The following is an 18,986-nucleotide window of genomic DNA, read 5'->3' as shown; positions in this document are numbered from 1 at the left end:
CGTGTGTGTGTCTACATGTGCTGTGAGTGTGGGGGAGGTGTGTGTGTGGAATGTATGTGAGCATGTGACTTTATGGAGAGTCTGTGTATTTGGAGTGTGTGTGTGTGTGTGTGTGTGTGTGTGTGTGTGTGTGTGTGTGTTGGGGGCTGGCTAAATCCTTTCCCTGTCCTGTCCCCACCCAGCTCAGCCTCTCAGGTTTCAGCCACTGTCCTAAAGAAAACAGCCCTGTGGAGCCTGCAGCAGGAAATCACTGTTTGGATTGCCGAGGCGCCTCTTCCTGCCACAGCCCCTGCCGGGGAGGAGGGAGGGCCAGAAGGGGGTCTTCCTGCCCACCTGGACCAGACATGAGTTGGTTGGAAATCCCGCCCCCCAGTCCTCCTGGCCTTGGTAACATCCCTCGGATCCCAGGGTCTCGGGTCTCGGGAACTCCTCTTGCCACAGTCTCTCCTTCTCAGACAGAAAGAGCCAGGGTTGGGAGAGGAGTGGACACCTCTCGAGGCCACATCAGACAGTCCTATCAATGTTACAAATGCATGCACCTTTAGGCCCAGCAATCCCACTTTCAGGAATACTCCACCAGTGTAGCTCTTTCATGCAAGAGGGGATGTTCACACAGGCTTGTTTGTAAGAGAGGTTAGGAATGGACCAAGAGCCAAGCTGGGCCATGGTCTGAGGCTCATCCATCCAGTGAAGCTCCAGGTAGCTCTTCGACGGGCCGATAACGAAGCTCCCCAATATGTGGGGTCAAGTGACAAAGACAGGGTGCAGACAGTGTGCACAGGAGCCTCATGTTTTTGTAAAGAAAGATAATGTATATGTGTCAGTGCTTGTGCATGCACAGATCAGACTTTTGAGCATTTTGTAGCTTGTGCATCAATAACTAAACAAAAACTTATGAACAAATAAATACAAACAGACAAGTAAATGAGCACTAGGGGGGGCCTAGGGCCTTCTCTCTAGGGCAGGCCCTTTCCTTCCTGTGTCCTGAGTTTCCTGGGTGGTCCCAGAGGTTAGAAAACCTTGAAGCCAGCAAAGTGAGGTCTGTGTGCTTGAGGTGGCGTGGGGCGGGTGGCAGTCCTTCTCACTGCCTGCAATGACCTTCCTGCTGCCACAACTGAAACGCACTCCCTGACTTTTTTTGGCCTTTATGCACAGTCCCCCTCCTTCCTTCCTTCCAGAATCCTTCTGAACCATTCCAGCCTTCGTTCCTGGAAGCAGTGCTTGGACTCCCACTTTTCAAGGCCTTCTTCAGCCTCCTCCTCAGTACAATCCAAGTCTGGCTAACCATGTGACACCCTCTCATTCCCCCCCGCCCTCTCCTGGCTTCCTCCAAGTCCAGGATGTGTGTGTGTGGAGGGGTGCTCAGCCCAGCCCCCCCCGTCAGGGTCCCCGCTCCCCCAGTGCACCCTGCAGTACATCGATGCTCAGGCTCCTCCCCTCTGCACACCAGGGGCGCTGGACAGAGGCCTATGAGGCTCCTGCAGTCTGAGTTTCCTTCTCTCAGGCCCCCTGGCAATTGGGGGACAATGGAGATTGGGTGTGCGACCTCCACTCAGGCCACAGCCCGCCTCCCAGTGAAGCCTGGGTGCAAGTCCAGACTGTGCCAAGCCTGGTGTCACCCTCCACTCCCTGCCAGCACCCCTCTGCCACTGACATGGGAGTCACCCTATGCCTTGGAGTGACTTCATTGTGAACAGCTTCAAGAAGCTGGAGTCAGCAGGAGATTAATTAATCAAAACCTGAATACATCTGTTGTTAATTAATCCTACACCAAGGGTTAACTCTTCCCTCTCTGGGCTTCCCTTCCCTTAGGTGGGAAGAGGAAATGATGGTGGGGAACCCCTTCCTTCCTTCCCCTGGGGGGAATGTGAAGGAGGGAAGGGAATGTGAAGGACAGGGCAGCTTTCTGGGGTAAGAAAAGCAGAAGAGCGAAGCCTGGTCCATTTGGGTGCGTTTTAGGGGGTGGCAGGGCGTGTCGGCTTTTGAGAGTGGTGGTCCACAGAAATTAGTCGAGTCCTGATGAAATCCGAGATGGACAAATATCTTCATTTACAGCAACAGACAGAACAGACCCTCCCTCCGTTCCCTCCCTCTCCCCTTCCAGTCTTTTCCATACTGTTTCCCCTCCCGCCCCGCCCCAGGCCCACGTCTAGCCCTGCCCTCTGGGGTCACTGCATGGGCTGGGCCTCCACAAAAGTCCAGGAAAGGAGACATGGGAGGGGCTTGGCTGACGGTGGGATGGGGTCTCTTTTCACATTTTGCTGTCCTCTAAGCCTGGGGTGGCAGGGAGAGGCGGCACCAGGAGCAGTGAGAGGTACACAGCCCCAACCCCGGCCCTGCCCTCCCCATGGTCCTGACCCCCCCAACTTTCACAGTGTTCCGCAGCCCTGGCGGCTGGTCCCGGGGAATGACCCCTACCCTCCCCCTTCCCCTGGCTCATCCTATCCCAACAGGTCCCGGCGACGTCTGTCCCTGCTAACTCAGCAAGGAGGACAGGCTTCTCTGCCATGGGCCCAGCTCCCACAGCTGAGGTGGCCTCTCTGAGCGCCCCCCCTTCTCACTGGGGCTGGGGTTCAGAGAGGGCACTGGGTGGGTGGAAGGGGACCAGGGGGAGGGGGTTTATCAAGCTCTGTGTGACAGCCCTGGAGCCGGTCCCACTTAGCCGGCCCCTGCTGGAAGCTGTGCTGGGAGTGCCCGCAGGCGGCCCTGACCGTGGGTCAAGAGGAGAAGCAGAGCCCACAGCACTCCATGCAGATCTCTAGGCAGTCGGCGGACTCGCAGCAGGCGTCCAGGATGCCACAGTCCAGGTCGCAGGGCAGGTCGCAGTCGGCGCACTCACCGGAGCCGCAGCAGCAGCAGCAGAGGCAGGAGTCCTCGGAGCTGCAGGAGCCGCATGTGGCGCAGTCCAGCACGATGTTGCACAGCGTCAGGAACTCGCAGAACAGGCAGGACAGGATGCAGTGGACGCAGCAGTCTGCGAGGCAGGCAGAGGGGGCGTGTGACATAGCCTTGGGAAGGGGCAGGGTTACTGAGCGCTTTCTGTGTGCCCCTTACTCCATGATACAGGTGATGCCCCGAGGCACAGAGAGTTATGCACATCAGAGTGGGGGTTCTAGCCTAGGCAGTCTGGGCTGGGAATCCCTGCTCTTAACCGCCTTTGTTTATTTATTCAATAAACACTGGAAGTGATGACATGTTCCGGGCACTGTTCTAAGTGCTGTGTGTGAATGAAATCCACTAAAACTTGCAACAGCTCTGTGAGGTGGGGCTATTATTAGCTCCACTCTACAGATGAAGAAACTGAGGCACGGAAAAGTTAAGTCTATCTCCATAGTCCTACCACTCTGCTCATCTCTTACCTGGGCAACAGTACCAGCCTCCTCACGGGTCTCCCCTCTCCTGCCCTTGACCACCCCTCCCAGCATCTACTCCCATCCCACACAGTGGCCAGAGGGATCCTTTAGAAAATTCTGCTGGATCTCATCCCTCCTCTGCTCAGAACCCTTCAATGGCTCCCACCTCACTCGGAGGAAAAGCCGAAGTCCTCGCAGTGGCCCCTGCGGCCCTGCATGATCTGGTCCCTGCTCCTTCTCTGTCTCCCTCTCTCACCACCCTTCTGCTGGACCCCTCTGCTCCCATGCAGACACGGCTCCCTCTGCCTGGAACCATCTTGCCCAAGATACATGCTCAGCTTACTCCTTCACCTCCTTCTCTGCCCAAATGTCACCTCTCACTGAGGCCTTCTGCCACCCCCCATTCAATACTGAGACCTGCTCACCCACCCCAGTACTCCCATCCCTTCACCCTGCCTGGTCGCCTGTCTCCTCCAGAGGATTCCCCACCTTCCACTGCTCTACACAACTTCCACACATTTACTGTCACCTCCTCCTGCTGAAATGCAAGCTCCGCCAGGGCAGGCATCTTTGTTTCATTCACTGATATGCTACAAGTCCCTAGAACTGCGCTTGGCACATAGTAGGTGCTCAGTGAGTAAATGTTTATGAATTAATACATGAACCCGCCCTTGGGCACCAGCTGGCAAACGGTGGAGCTGGGAACTGAATCCAGGCAGGCTGGCTCCAGCCCATGCTCTGAACCCCTCAGTGTACAGCTGGATACTGAGCTGCACCCCACCTGGGGGCCGGGCTATGGGGCAGGGTGTCCAGTTCCTCTGACCAGGTGGGCCCCTGGAATGAGGCTGCTGGCCCTCTGTGACTCTCACTCAGCTATGGAGTGTCTGACCCTGTCCTCCTGCATTCCCGTGTGGAGAGACTAGGGTCTTGTACAGGGTCTTGCAATCTGTTTCTATACTGAATAGGGCAGTTCTCTTCAAATGCAAATCTAATGAGGTCACATTACCTTGTTTAAGCATTTCCACAGCTCCCTATTGCCTTCCACATAGTGTCTAGGTCCATTGCATAGTTTACATCACCTCTCACTGTTCCTTGCCTTGCACTTCATCCTCCAGCCACGTTAGCCATTTCTCACCTCTGTGCTAATGCTCCCCTGGCTTGATCCTTCCACTCATCCTTGAAGACTTGCTCAGACACCTCCACCAGAGCCTTCCCACACTTCCCTCCCCAGCTTTCTCATGAGTGTCCCCTTGCATTCACATAATCCTCTGTGTGGGACTTTATCACTGCACTTATCACGTGATATGGTGATTACCTGTCTTTGTCTCTCTCATGAGGGCTTTAGCAAGGCACCAACTGGGTACCCAGCACATAGCAGATGCCCGGGACATTTGCAATGAATGAATACTCCCTTCATAAATAGGACTGTCAGGCAAAATCTGCTCTACAGGGTGGGAAGGTTTCTGAACATGTTATGTGTAAATGTGTAAATCGAATCTTGTTTGCAGATGATCAGGCCAGGGTCCCCCAGAATGGGCAGGAGTCACTTAAAAATTCTGGGGTGAAGGTCAGGCAGCCACTGAGTTACAGGCTGCCCAAGGTGGCCCTGCAGAGGGTATTTGTGTTGCAGGAACAACAGCTGGTTGACTGTATGGGTCCTCGGATCTCACACTACACCTCGCAGCCCTCTACCCCAGCCCCCAGTTAAGCATCCTTTTATTCTGCTAAATGTTCTTCTGTTCTCACTAAAGAGATGGTCCACTGTTTCCAGAAATGGAATTGCTTAAGCTGGATCAGCCCAGGGGGCTCCATTCTTTGTTACAGCAACTCTGGGAGAGCAGGGATTGGTGGGGGTGGCCCTGAGAATGCAGGTATGCTTCGCTTTACCCAACAGGTGTACTTTGCAACAGGTGTATCTTGGCAAATTTGAGGGCGCATCAGACTCCCTAGGAGGCTTATTAAACCCTAGAGATTCAGACCCAGGAGGCTTGGAGGGAGGCTGAGATTCTGCATTTCTAACTAGCGACCAGGTGAAGATGCTGCTGCTGGTCTGTGGATCACGCTTGGAGGAACCAGCTCGGAGGCGGGGGAGAGGTGGGATGGGTGCTTACCTTCCTGTGCCTGGAGGGGGATCTGGGAGGTGGCGGATTTTGTGCTGCCCTTGCTCTTCTTGCTGCCCTGGCTGGCGAGGGATGGGTGTGTTTGCAACTTCCGGTGGGCCTTGGGTCCACCCAGGGCACCATTCCCTGCCCGCCTGGCACTGCCCAGCTCCGAGGGGTGGCCAGAGCCATTTGGCAGTAGTGGGGTGCAGCCCAAGGGGTTCCCCTGAGGCTGGCCTGGGGAGATAAAGAGAAAGGGTGATGGGGAAAGGGTGGGCCCAGGCCCACCCAGCCTCCCAGAGCTCTGCTCTATTTCTCCTGCCTGCTTTACTCTTAGGTCCATCACAGGGCACCCAGCCGGACTTGTACTCTGCAGAAGGAGAAACTGAGCCACACCATGACACAGCAGCAGAGTTGAGCCTAGATTCTGACTCTCAGTCCAGTGCCCACTCCAGAAAAGGCAGAAGGGCAAGGCAAGGGGAGGGGCTCAGAGCGCTAGATCCCACCTGCCTACCCCACATGAAATCCATTCTCCTGCCCTTGGGGTCCTGGGATTTTGGCAAGAGTGGTGGTGGTGGTGGGGGGGGCGGTGTGGTGTGGCTGGGGTTGGGGGAACAGCAGTGAAGCAGTTAACCTTCACCTCGGCCTCTGCCAAGCCCCCAGCTGTTTTTGCCCTTGGTGTGCTGGGTGATTTATTGGAAACATCTGTTTGGAGAACGCCTGGCCCTGGAATCCAGGGGCTCCTCACAGCAGCCCCTCTCTCTCCTGAGCTCTTCCACTCAAGCCTCAGCCCTCCACACCTCCTGCCCCATCCTGCCTCTGTGGACAGCTGTCAGAAAGAGTTTGGTGACGGGCCACTGGGGTATGGGTGAGGAGAGAGAGAAGAGAAGAGGGAGGCTGGGGGGGGAGGGGAGACCCCCAAGGCCAGGACTCCCAGGTCCCCATCCCAGGCTGAGGGACCAAACTTCAGCTTCATCATGGTGTGCAGGGAAGCTGACCCTGGAAATCCCCCCCAATCCCCCAGTTCCTTCCCACACCTCACTCAGGGATGTTCAACTGGGTGGCTCCGTTCTGTTCTCAAGAGATGAAGGAAGGGGTGTGTGTGCTGGGGGGTGGTGGGGCACTGAGAAGGGGTTACTGAGAGCTCTGAGACTCCTTAGCTGCTCAGGGCCCCTGACTCCCGGGAGGACCCTCCACCTCTAAGAACCCTCCGAAAATATAGGGCACTTCAGTCCCTCAGGAGCTGAGATATGGGCCCCCAGCCCCCTTCAGGCCTGGCCAGTGTATTTAAATTGTGTGGGAAGGAGATGTCTGGGGGCCCTGGAGGCTGAGCAGAGGGGAAGGTGGCCTCAGGGCTTACCCTGACTGAGGGGGCTGGGTCTCCTCGTAATGTTAGTAGTCACAACACTTAGCACTGATTGAGCACTTAATGCATGCCAGCCACTGTTCTAAGCACTTGCTAATTATTCTCTCACTGAATCTTCTCAGTATCCCTAAATGGCAGTATTCTTTTACTGATGAGGAAACTGAGTCCCAGAAAGGTATAGTAAGTTGCCCAAGGCCACACAGCTACTGTCAGAGGTGGGAGCAGCCTGGAGATTAGGAGCTGGGGTTCAGAGGGCAGACAGACAGAGAGGCAAGAAGGGGGCAGAGGATGGTAGACAAGGGACTAGGGAATAAACTGCTACTACGCTTATAACTAGTAGCTTACATGTGTGGGGCGGTTATAATGTACCGGGCACAGCGCTAGGAGCTTTCCATGTGGTAACTTCTTTGAGCATCACAGTAGATCTGTTATTGGCCTCACTTCACAGATGAGAAAACTTAGTCCTAGAGAGGGTGAAACTTGCCACAGGTCCCACAGCTAGAATGTGGAGGAGGGAAGGCCTGGAGACCAGGAGAAAGGAGCTGAGGACAAGGGGGGTAGTCAGAGAGAGGGTGGGAGACAGGGCAAGAGGTGTGGCTAGTGCCTGCATCTGGGTAAACAGAGGAAAGGCCATGGGAAGTGGCCAGGACTGAATCATTCTGCCCCCACCTCTTGGCCACGTGAGGGTGACTGGGCAGAGTCCATGGCCAGCTTCTGTGCCCCTTGCCCTGCTGCCTAAACATGGGCACAGTGACCAGAGGGTGGGAATGTGTGGTGGGCCGAGGGCCCTGGGAGTGCAGGCGGACACAGAGCTCGCCTGTGGCCATGGCCATGGGGGTGGCCATGGGGCGGGGTGGGGGCTGAGTCACAGAGCAAACACTTGGGGCCCACAGACACAGGAGTGTCTGTCCCATTTCCATCCAGGCCCCCTCCTCTGTGGCCACAGCGCTGACCTCTTTCTCTCAATTCTGCTGGTGGGTGTGTCTGAAGGGGGCCGAAGGAAGGGCACTAGCGGGATTTAGTAACCCCGATTTCCTGGGAGTCCAACTTAGCCCTAGATGCCCTGACTGCAGGCGGCTCCAGCCCAGCTGTGCCAGTTGGAAAGGCAGGCAGAGGAAAGAGCACTGGGCCAGGATACCTGAGTTCCTCAGCTTGTGAGCAAGGGCAGCAGTTCTCTGTGCCTCAGTTTCCTCATCTGTGAAATGGGCTTAGCTATAGCTCTCCTGCTGCCTCATACAGGCTGATTTGGAGAACACATGAGCTCCTTCAGGGAAAGAAAGTTGGAAAGTAAAAATGTGTCTATAGATTTGGGGAATCTTCATTAGTTAGTATAAAATGATTCTGGCTGCCCCTTCCCCTGCTGTCGAGGTTCAGGTAGAAAATTTTCTCCCTCCTTGGAGACCTTGAGCCAGGCCTGGGAATAGAGCTGAATTTTGCTCCTTTCTCCCCAGAGCAACTGGGGGCTTCTCTGCTTCCTTTTTGCCCTTGCTCTCATGAAGGATGGGGTTGTGGTGGGCTCTAGCTCTCCAGCCCACCCGGCCCCAGCTCTCCTCCTGAGGTGCTGGGTGTGTTCTTCCATACAGCTTCATGCTCTCTGCCCTGAGCCACACTGCCTGCAGCCTGCCCGCACTCCCCCGCTTCCTGACCATTCTGTAATGGAGGTCTTCTTTCTCCATGAAAAGCACAGTGCCAGTGCCCTGCACCTTTCTATTGCCTGCACTGCCACCCTCAAAGTTCTGGCCAAGTGGGTGCACCCATGGGCACCCACTGAATTTTTGCCCACCCCTCTGGGTTATATTTCCTGGGGCAGCCCCTATATGTTGCCAACCGAACACCCCAGCTCCCTAGGACTCACATGTCACAGCTTCTGTGGGGACATCGAGGTCAGTGCTGTCCAAGGCCTGGGAGGCCCCAGGGCCATGGCCCTGGGGCATGGGGGGTGCTGCCTCCTCCAGGGAGCCCTCCTCTGGTGCTGCCTCCACAGGGTGAGCCGATCCTGTTACTACCTCCAGCCCAGGTAGGAGTGATTGGGTCTGGGCTAGGGAAAAAGCAGGTGACTCAGGTACATTTTCCTGTTTGCCCAGCCCCCAGCCCTGTCCCACAGCCCAGCACGTCCAGTGAGCCCTCATTCTCAGTCTCGCTGCAATAGTTCCCCAGCCCTTTCCCTAGCTGGCAATGGTGCCAGACTCCAAAATAGAAAGCTTCAAACCACAGCCCGTGAGTGAGAAAGGGTGTGTGTGCATGTGTGTGCATGTGTGGTGCCAGGGGGAGGGGCCAGAGGTGCACAGTATAAAGGCAAGTGGGGAGAGGAGGCAGAAACATAGCGCAGGAGAGAACAGATGGATGGGCAGCGATGGAGAGATAGGGACAGGCATTGGGAGTGACAGGGAGAGAAAGAATCAAAGGGACAGTGAAAGGTAGAAGCAAAGAGAGATAGAGCCTCAGAATGCAGGAGATTGGACACAGAGGGAGACAGCCACAGAAACCCAGTGACAGACAGCTGGGACAGGAGGGAAACTCAGCGATAGCATAAAAGTCAGGGATGGAGAGAAAGAAAGAGACGGGGCAGAGGCTGTGAGGAAGGGAGTTTGATACAGAGTGTGTGAGCGAGACAGATGGCAAGAAATTAGGTCAGAGAGAAGAAGAGCATGGCAGAGAAGGAGTCAGAAGAATCTGGGGGTGAGGAGCAGGGAGGGGCTACGGGCAGGAAGAGAGATGGCCCAGGAGCGTTGGGAAGAGGTGAACCGCAGCCCATGTAATTACAGTGGCTCTGTGCAGGGGCGGCGGAGGCAGAAACGGAGCCACCTTCAAACCCACATCTCCAGAGGCAGCAGGACTTGGGCCCCTGGGCCCTAGGGAAGAAGGATATGGGGGATGAGAGGTGGGGGAGCCAGCAAGAAAGGGGGTTGAACTCCCAGACCCTCAGCTGCTGGGTGTGGGAAGACCTGAGGGTGAAGCCGAGGGGCACGGGGCCAGGGCTCGGGCTGTGCCAATGACAGGGGGTTGGGTGCAGCCTGAGCCTTTTTAGACCCCAGGTGTAGCAAACAAAATGACAGGGACCTCAGGAGGGTGGCCTCCTGCCTTCCCCCTCCCTACATATAATTTTGAGAGAAAGAGAAGGAGTGGGAGAGACATAAAGAGGCAGAGACCAAAAGGGCTTGGGAGAGGCAGAGTAGCCCGTAGGGGCCAGGGAAAGACAGAGAGAAACAGCAGTGAAGCCCAGAGAGCAAAAGACAACCCCGGCTGCACACACTCCACAAACAGACTGAGAGAGACACACACAGAGACGGAGAGACAGGGTGACAAAGAATAGCCTTGGAAATCCATATGGAATCAATCACAGAGAACACAGGGGGGCTCGCATATGGCGTCCTCTGAGCCTTCTCCAGATGACAGAGAGAAAGAGAGAGAGGGGAGAGATGAGAGCACACAGGAGGGAGATAATTAGAGGGATCACTCAGGCTTGGGCACGCAGGTCTGGGATGGGAGCTGAAAGTGCACTGAGGGGCAGATCCAGTGGTCCAGCTTCATCCCATCCCAGATCATCCCTCTGTGGCCTCTGACCCTCAAAGACCCCTGAGGAATCATTGTTCCAAAGACCCTGGTCCTCCACGGCTAGGGGGACGAAGGCCCCAGAAGCCCCATGTGGTTGCACAGAGGGCGCAGGTCCAAGCAGGCATGCTCACGCCTGCCCAAGGAACACCAGAGGCCCTGCCTGGACACAGAGCTGGGGCAGGGAGGAGGGAGGGGCTGGGTTCCTGGATTCCCAGAGGGCAGCAGAGTTATTTGCTGGGAGCCCTTCTTGGTGCCTGCAGCTGCTCCAGGGAGGCAGAGGGTGGGTTCCCTTCAGCCCTTTCTGCTCTTTGGGCCTGCTGACAGCCCCCCTTGCCACCAGGTCTAATAATAGAGAAGACAAATGGCTTTTGGAAGATCCCTAGGGGTGGGACAAGAGGGTACAGGCAAGGGGAGAGGACACCCATGGAGGAACGGTGCTGCCTGCTGGATGGTGCCCCTCCCCTCCCCACCCCTCCCCTCCCCTCCCCTCCCTTCCCTTCCTTCCTTCCTTTGATGTTTGGTTTCACATCTATTACGTACCTACGAGGTGCCTAGCCATGTCAAGCACTGGGTATACCAGAATGAAAAAGACCGGGTGACTGCCTTAGGAGTTCCTTGTGAGGGGTGGGTTGGGGCTCTCACATATGCCGAAGGACAAGAGTTACAGTAGGGGCATCTGTAAGAATTGTGGAAGCACGGAAGATGGGCATCTAGCCCTGGTGTGTGTGTGTGTGTGTGTCTGTGTGTGTGTCTGTGTGTCTGTGTGGTGTGTGTGTGTGTGTGTCTGTGTGGTGTGTGTGTGTGGTGTGTGTGGTGTGTGTGTGTGTGTGTGTGTGTGGTGTGTGTGTGTGTGTGTGTGTCTGTGTGGTGTGTGTGTGTGTGTGGTGTGTGTGTGGTGTGTGTGTGTGTGTGTGTGTGTGTGTGTGTGTGTCTAGGAGGCTTTCCGGAGAAGGCAATACCTGCACTGAGTATTGAACAATTAGCAGAGAAGGGGAATCTCAGGAAGAGCAGCAGGAACCCACACCCCAGAGTGAACAGCTTCAGCGGGAACGAGAGAAATCATATGTCATTTGGTGGTGCTGAGGCTGGTGAGCTGGGAACACGAGCTGAGGCACCGCAGGCCCTATGGTCACTTCCCAGGCTTTCTCCTGAGGTCACTAGGGTGCACAGGGGTGACACCATCAGTCCCATAGTAGAGAGAGCCAGGATTTCTGCTCTCTTGGCCTCCAGGCTTATGGAGGAAGGAAGGCAAGAAAGAAGGTTTCAGGAGACTGGAGTCCTCCTCTCCCACTCCTTACCCAAAGTGTCTCAAGTCCCTGGGCAGTCTCTTTTAATAGTCACCTACAGGGCTGGTGACCTTGAATCTGGTGGGAATAGGAAATTATAGAGCCAAAAGCAAGGCCCGAGGCAGCCTGTCCTGCAGGAGGCCTGCCATTCTAGGGTGAGTGGCAGACCTCGGAGGGAAAATGAGGAAGGAAAGAAAACCATGTCTAGTAACCTTGACCTGGAGGCACACAGAGGGACAGAGGCAGACCTGGAGTCAGCAGGGGCAGCAGAGGGGACCCAACAGACCAGCACTGACGGCAGAAAGGAGGAGATGGAACCAAGTGCCGAGAGACAGGGAAGCAGAGTGAGGAGGAACAAGAGATGGCAGGAAGGCCTGGTCCAGAAGGAGCTGCTGTCCTAGAGTGTCTGGGCACAGGATGCCGGCACAGAAGTCACTCTTGTTTAGAGCACGTGGAGCAGAAAGCCGGGCCAGAGGAAGAGCCCAAGCGCTCACATGTCAACAGGCCCAAAGAGGCCAGTTTTCCTTTTGGTGACCAAGAGACACCACTGTCCATCCACAGAGGGGAGAAGGTCTCTGAGGAGAAACTCCTGGAGGGCGGAAGTGTGGAGTAGGCCGGAGGGAAGGAGTGGCCACATAGGCCACGAAGGGCGCCCTGTGACATGCGTTCACATCCTGCATAAAGGCTCCTGCCAGAGGGGGGCGGGGTGGGGCTGGAATCCCTGTTTGGAGCCCCATCCTCCCAGTAGGTGTCATCTGCCCATCCAGCTGCACAGCCGCACATCTGACCAGAGGGAAACCTTTTCTAATTTGCAAAGGGGTGCCACACACGCTGGCGGCATCTCTGAGCAGAAGCCCCCAGCCCCGCACCCGCTCACAAGGGGGAAATACAGAGAGAGTGCAGCATCTTTACTTCAACACTCTCCCATTCCTGACACTGGGTAAGGTTCTGTCAATGCCCAGAGTTCTGGAAAGACAGCCAGCCCTAGAAGGGAGTAGAAGAGTCATGTTTAAACCCATAAGCCCAAGAAGGAAGGCCGAGAGACTCACAACCTCAACAAAGGCCCTGTGGGCTCCCTCTGATGTCCACCAAGTTGAGAGGTAGTCCTGGACTGAGAGGGAGTAGGGGGGCCTCTTCCAGGTGGGATGGGTTTGCTCCAAGCCTGGACAGTACCCATGGGGGTTCCAGCCACAAGACCCCTGGCTGGTGTGGAGAGAAGCCCAAGTTCTGGAGCTCCTGTGCCTGGTCCCTGATGTCCAGCCCTCTCTCCATTGTCTTTGTGGACGGTGGATCTGAGTTTCCTCCTTGGAGCTGGAGCTCTGAGCACCTCTGGAGAGGGCCAGAACCACATCTGGTCACAGAGCAGTAGCTGGAACCCCATGCTTCAATGTCTTTCCTTGACTTGGCATTCAAGGCCCTAGCATACATCTTCAATAGAATCCATGTACAAGGATCCTATGTTCCAGGCAGACTGACCTCTCCATGGCCCCAGGCCATTGCTGGGCCTTCTGACCAGTCTATACATGCTTATATTATTTCTCATGAACAGAAGGTCCTATCCCTCCCTCCTCCCACTCTCCAAATCCAACCCATCCTTCCTGACCCAGCTTGAACTACACCTCTTCCTCCAGAAAGCCTTTCCTGACCCAGTCTCTCCTCCAGGAGGCCCAAGCGCTGAGAACTTAGCACCCAGGGTCCCCTCTTGCTAATTATCACTTGGTAGTGAAGTCCTGGCCTCTCAACCAGACTAAGCCCTCCCCAACTCCCTCCCTTGGGGTGGTGTCATTATTCATCTCTGCATCCCCAGTGGGCACTCAGAGAATGTCGGCTGGTGAGTATTGAGTGCTAGAGTTTGGAGTGCCCCAGATCAGGAGAAGGAGAGAGAAAGAGAGAGGGTTGAGGATTAGGGGTGGCATATGGCCCTGAACCCCAGGAAGGCCAGAGAATGTGGACTCCCTTGATGTACACACAAGGTTAATGTGAATCCACTGGTCACAGTTTCAGGCCACCAAGCTGAGAACAGGAGAGGGCCTGAACTAGCCAGTTAGGCTGGGTCGAGCTGACTTTATTTTAGGTCTGAAGGCTCTAATTCCCCAGGAAATTCAATTTAGAACCACGAACAGGAATGTGACGCCCTATTACTGGGCAGAAATCTGCTTGTGGGTTAGGGAGCCAGGCTCCTGGGGCTCTCAGGGGTAGGTGGGGAGGAGCCACTGGGGGAGCCAAAGATGTGCGGGCTTGGCCACTTGCCCCAACCAGAGCTGTCCTGAGTCCCCTTGCGCCCTGTCTGCAAGTTGGGCAGCTGAGGGAGGGGGGAAGACTTGCTCCCTGACTATCCTGCCAGCAGGGCCCCCAGGGGCAGCACTGTGGCGTTGCTGTTCTGTCAGCTCTCAGGGAGTGTGGGGGATTCTGGTCTCAGATTCAGGCGTCTGTGGGGTTTTGGCTGGGTCTTCTGCGGTTTGGGCTTCCTGGGCAGCAGGCTCACACTCCCAAGTGGTGGCAGAGTGAGGCCTCGCCTCGTGTTATGAAAGCAGCATTGTCTGGCCCAGTCCAGGCTGGGGAGGGGGCTTGCTGGGGTGCTGGGGAGCCTCAAGTTACAGCTCAGGGCTTAACCCTCCCATTGCCCACCCTGGCCCCTGCCCTAAGCACATTCAGCCCCCTCCTCTGGGCTGCTGGGGCAAACAAGGGAGGGTATCTTGGAAGGAGGCAGTGGAAGAGAGCGCAGAGAAAACAGATAAGAGGAAGAAAGCGGGAAAAGTGGCAGGATGGGAGAGAGCAGGAGGCTAAGGAGGAGAGGAGGGGGAGAGAGGCTGAGGCCGCTGTCCCTAGCTCTCCTTCCATGCTGAAGGAGCCCCGTTCTTGGAGGAGTTTATTCCCCAAAAGTCCTTGCTCCAGGGGCCCCACAGAGAGAGGAGAGAAGCTGAGGTTAGGGAAGATGGACAGCAGACACACTAGTCTCATCTGTGTGCTGGCCACTGGCCAGACATCTCCCACTTATCCTCACCCTGTTTTAGGAGACCCCGACGTCCACATCTGTGGACGTCCACACCAGGGAGATCTGGAGAGCTGAGACAGGCCTCTCCAAACAGGCAGACAAGCTCCTATGGGCGAATGTGGAGACTGAGGCCAGAGAGGGGAAGGAACTTGCCCAAGGCCACACAGAGAGTTAGTGTCAGAGGTCTAGGAGCAGACTTTCATTATTCAGAGACTCAAAGAGGGGAGACAGGGAGAACCGGGTTGGATGGGAGAAAGGCAAAGAATGAGACTAAGCTAGAGGGCTTCGAATCATGAAGTCTCGGCCTACACTCCCGCACCCCATCCTCCTGCCCCTGAACAAATCCCAGATGTTCCTGACTTCTCTCAGACCCCCACTTCCACTGCAAGCCTCAGCTCAGGCATCTAGACAACCAGGGGAAAGGACTGAGAGCCACAGGCAGCAGGGCCCCTACCCAAGGCCCCTCAGGGAGGCCTAGAGTCTCCCTTACTTGGGAGGCTCCCAGCAAGAATCCGGGGCAGGTTACCGACCCGCGAGGTGGGGGAAGGGGCATTATACTTGGGTTGTGGACACTTGGTTGAGGTGAGGGTGCGTGCGCGCGCGCACGTGTATGTCTCAGCCAGCAGGGTAGGGGTGGCGGAGACCTGAGGGCTGGGAGGGAAAGGCCTGCGAGAAGAGGTGGCAAGAAAGAGGGGAGGGGCCGGGTCCTGCCGCCGCTCAGAGCAGACAAAAGTTTTCGGGAAGTGCTCGGCTCCGTTTGGGCTGGGGGAAGGGAAGGAGAGAAAGACTCAGACACCCCCACCCCCGCCTGAGGCCCCCATAAATATTTACACTCTGGGCAGAAACGGTTGGACACTAATCCCAGACCGACAGTCACTGCGAGGTGTGTGTGTGTGTCTGGTGTTGGGGGTGCGGGGGTTGGAGCCAACTCGGCGCAGCCGCCGCCTCTGTCCTGGGCCCTGCCCCCCTCGCCCCGGCCCTCTACTCTCCTTGGACCAGGTCCCCGATACCCAGACATCTCACCCTCACCCCACCCAAACTCCCCGGAGCCGTCTCCCCGCGTCTCAGGGAGGAGAGGGGGGGAACTGATCAGTGCCCCCCACCCAGCCGCCCACCCCGCATCCGTCCAGCTTCACTCTCCATCCCCGGTCCTACCTGGGGCCGGGGCTGCGCTGGGGCCTCCATGGGGCGCGTCGCAGAGAGAGGGGAGCTGGCCGCTCACCTGGGACATCGGCCCGGGACCTGCGGAAAACAAGGCTCAGCGGGCGGGGCCGACCTTCCCCTCGCGCGTGCGGGGGAAGTGGGTACTGTCAGGGGGCGATCCCGCGGCAGACGCGCGCCGCCCCGGTCCAGCCTCCTGCAAGCGGCGCGCTGCTCTCGCCCAGCCGGGATCACCGCGCGGGGCCCACCAGGCGCGCGGCTGCGGGCGCCCCCGCCGAGGGACCGCTCGGCTCCTCGGTTCTCGCCCGGCGCCCCCTCCCCCTCACTCGCTTCTTTCTCCCATTTCGGCGCCAGCTCGCGCCGCTCGCCCCCTTCCTTCTTCCTTCTCTCCCTCCAGCCCCTCCCCTGCTCGCCTGGCCTCTCCCCTCCCCTCATCCCTGGCCCACCCTCTCCCCGCCCCCTCCTCGCTTGCCCAGTCCCCCCCTCGCGTCCCCTCCCCCGCGCGGGGCTCGGCGCTGGCCGGGCCGGACACGTCTGTCCGCGGGGCGCCCGAGGCCCGAGCCCCCACAGGAAGCCGGCTGGGCGCGTTTCCTCCGCGCTCTCGGAGTGGGCCCCCAGTCTACCCAAATCTCCGCCCCTGCAGGCCCAGAGCCCCGCGGGCTGCACCCGGGGCTGCGCCTTTTCCTTCACTGTCCTAAACTCTGCAAAAGTTTGCAGAAAATCAGGAGAAAGAGAGAGAAACCACAACCACCTCGGGCCAACGGTCTGAATAACTGCGGCCCCCAAACCTCCCAAAGATGGGAGCGATCAAATTCCTCAGGCACCCTTTGCCCACCTCCTCGGTCTCCGCCAAGGGTCCTAAGCCGGGTTCCCCGGGTCGGGCGCCCGGCCCGCCAGAAGTTGTCCCTCCGGGAAATCCGGTTAGTGACGATTCGGCCTCCCCCGTCCTAGAGCAGCCCTGAGCATCCCTAATGCCCCTACCCCTCCCTACCAGCTGTGCGTGGGAATTTGTGTCCGAAAACCGACTTTGGAGGCCAAGAGAGGTTCTCCGAATCCAGCCTTTCTCTGGGCTCCAGACTGGAATCGGAGGCCTTTTCAGATGAGGGTGCGTGGAGGAACGGGGTGGGGGGCTCTCCCGGAGGGGCGGGCCGGGTGGCACATCTGGAATTGTGGCAGGAAGGAGCCGCTGCCAAGCGATCCCAGGGAGTTCAGGGACCCTCAGCGTGACCCCGCGACCCGGTCCCCGAGAATAGGGGAGGGCATGGAGCCTGCGGCCCGCCGGGTGGAGCTGGGTGGGCCTATGCGATGATCCTCAGGTGGGGCCGCCTGCTGGGGCGACAGCGTCTCAGCCACACTTGACAAAGGCCGCCCAGGAGCCGCGTCTGGGCGCCCCACCACGAGGGCCAGGGAGCAATTAGGCAGGCGGCGGCGGCGCCACCTCTCCTGGTTCCTCGTTCCCGCCCGGGCTGGAAGCGGGAGCTGGGACGCAGGGACCCGGAGAGGGACTCGGGGATTCTTCTTGGTCTCCCCCCAGCCCCCTCAGTCGCTACTTACGGCGCTCTCAGGTCCTCGGGGCGCCGTCGGGGCCAGGACCGGCGTGGCCCCCACGGCGCCGGCAGGGTTCTCGCCACCCGCAGCCACGTCCCCGCGATGGGCGGGTGGCTGCGGCCTGGAGGGAGGTGTGGCGGGCCGGGAGGAGGGGGTCCCACCCCTGCGGCCGGGCTGCTGGCTGCGCGGGCCTGGGCTGGCGTCCCCGGAGCCGGCCCGGATCAGGCTGCTGTCTGGGAGCTCTGGAGAGCGGAGCGGACTCCCCCTTCCTGGCAAGGGCTGAGTCATTGGGACGCGCCCGCGCCGGGCTTGGCCGCTGCTGCATTCTTACCGGCTTACCTGGCTGGACCCGCGGGCTGGGACTCCACGCGCCTCAAAGGGCAGCACCGCCGTCTCTCTCCGTCCTCTCCCTCATACAGAGCCCGCTCCACGACCACAGACCTCAGCGCCGCACCCCTCCACCCAGTTTCTCAGTCTCAATCCAGGGCCCCTAAACTCTGGCTCATCCCAGTCCCGGGGCCTTACTGTTCCAAGTCGCCTGCTTGATCTCAAAAGCCCTCTGAATCTGGCCCAGAACTAATGTCTGCTTTGTTGCGAATGTAAAAATATGCTTTAAATGTAAATCCCACGTGCTGGTTACATAGGTGTGCTCAGCTTGTAAGGATTCAGCAAGCTGAACTTTTAAAGTACATGCACTTTTTGTATGACTATAATACTTGAATAAAAACTTTTTAAAAATCAACACTCATTAAAATTAACATTCCAGGAGAGAGCACAATAGAGGCTGTGGGCCTTGGCATGGGACTAGAGTTCAGAAACATTGTCCACCTTGTTTCTTTGGAGATGTCCCTTTGCCTCTCTGAGCCTTGGAGGGATCAGCACTGGGGCTCTTGTCGTGTAACCTAAAGGCTTCTTTGCTCTTCGGGGCCAGGACTCGGGTGAGGTAAGTGAGGCACTCACCTGTGTGCAAAATTTAGGGGGTGCCAAGGTTAGTAATATTTTAAGGCAATATTTTATTTTGTTTATTTTCATAGAAAATGTGTATTATAAAAAAACTGTATGGATTTCAAAATTATTTTTACACAAAAATAAACTCGTATTAACTTGTTATAACATGTCTAAATAGGATCAGTTTGAGGCATTAAAAAGAATAACACATCAGATTGAAAAGAGCCCCTATGCCTTGGGGCCCTGCTCAGGGGCCAAGATTAAAAAATTAATCTTGTTCATGCCCTCTTTGAAGAGGACCAATGATTAGCAGCAAAAACAGTAGCCAACACCTTAGACATCTCAATTGGCTTAGCTTACACGATTCTGACTGAAAAATTACAGTTAAGCAAACTTTCTGTTTGATGGGTGTGCAGATCAGCAGCAGACAAGAGGAGGGCTTTCAATGGAAATTTTAAAGAAATGGAATCATTACTCTGAAGAACAGTAACAGGAAGTGAACATGGCTTTACCAGTATGATCCTGAAGACAAAGCACAATTAAAGCCATGGCCATCAAGAGGTGGAAGTGGTCCAGTCAAAGCGAAAGCAGACCAGTAAAGAACAAAGGTCATAGCAACCGTTTTTTGGGATGCTCAGGCATTTTGCTTGTTGACTTTCTGGAGGGCCAAAGAAC

General features: G+C 56.9%; 1 protein-coding gene across 2 annotated transcripts; it reads right to left on the bottom strand.

Annotated features, from left to right (window-relative positions):
- Positions 1–2,446: 2,446 nt before the first annotated feature.
- MDFI (MyoD family inhibitor) lies at positions 2,447–17,523 on the bottom strand. 2 transcript variants are annotated; one of them, XM_063098092.1, is made up of 5 exons: positions 17,370–17,523; positions 15,810–15,896; positions 8,674–8,856; positions 5,465–5,689; positions 2,447–2,974 (listed from the first exon to the last, which is right to left on the bottom strand). In XM_063098092.1, the coding sequence occupies exons 2-5, from the start codon at positions 15,883–15,885 to the stop codon at positions 2,718–2,720; spliced, it is 741 nt and encodes a 246-aa protein (XP_062954162.1). In that variant the 5' UTR covers positions 15,886–15,896; positions 17,370–17,523; the 3' UTR covers positions 2,447–2,717. The 2 variants fall into 2 exon arrangements, with proteins under 2 accessions (XP_062954162.1, XP_062954161.1); XM_063098091.1 differs by lacking the exon at positions 8,674–8,856.
- Positions 17,524–18,986: the final 1,463 nt, after the last annotated feature.

The sequence above is a fragment of the Cynocephalus volans genome, chromosome 5, assembly GCF_027409185.1.
Source record: "Cynocephalus volans isolate mCynVol1 chromosome 5, mCynVol1.pri, whole genome shotgun sequence".
Classification (NCBI taxonomy): Eukaryota; Metazoa; Chordata; class Mammalia; order Dermoptera; family Cynocephalidae; genus Cynocephalus; species Cynocephalus volans.
Note: the sequence above shows the minus strand (reverse complement) of the source record. Positions and strands in the feature narration are given on the sequence as shown.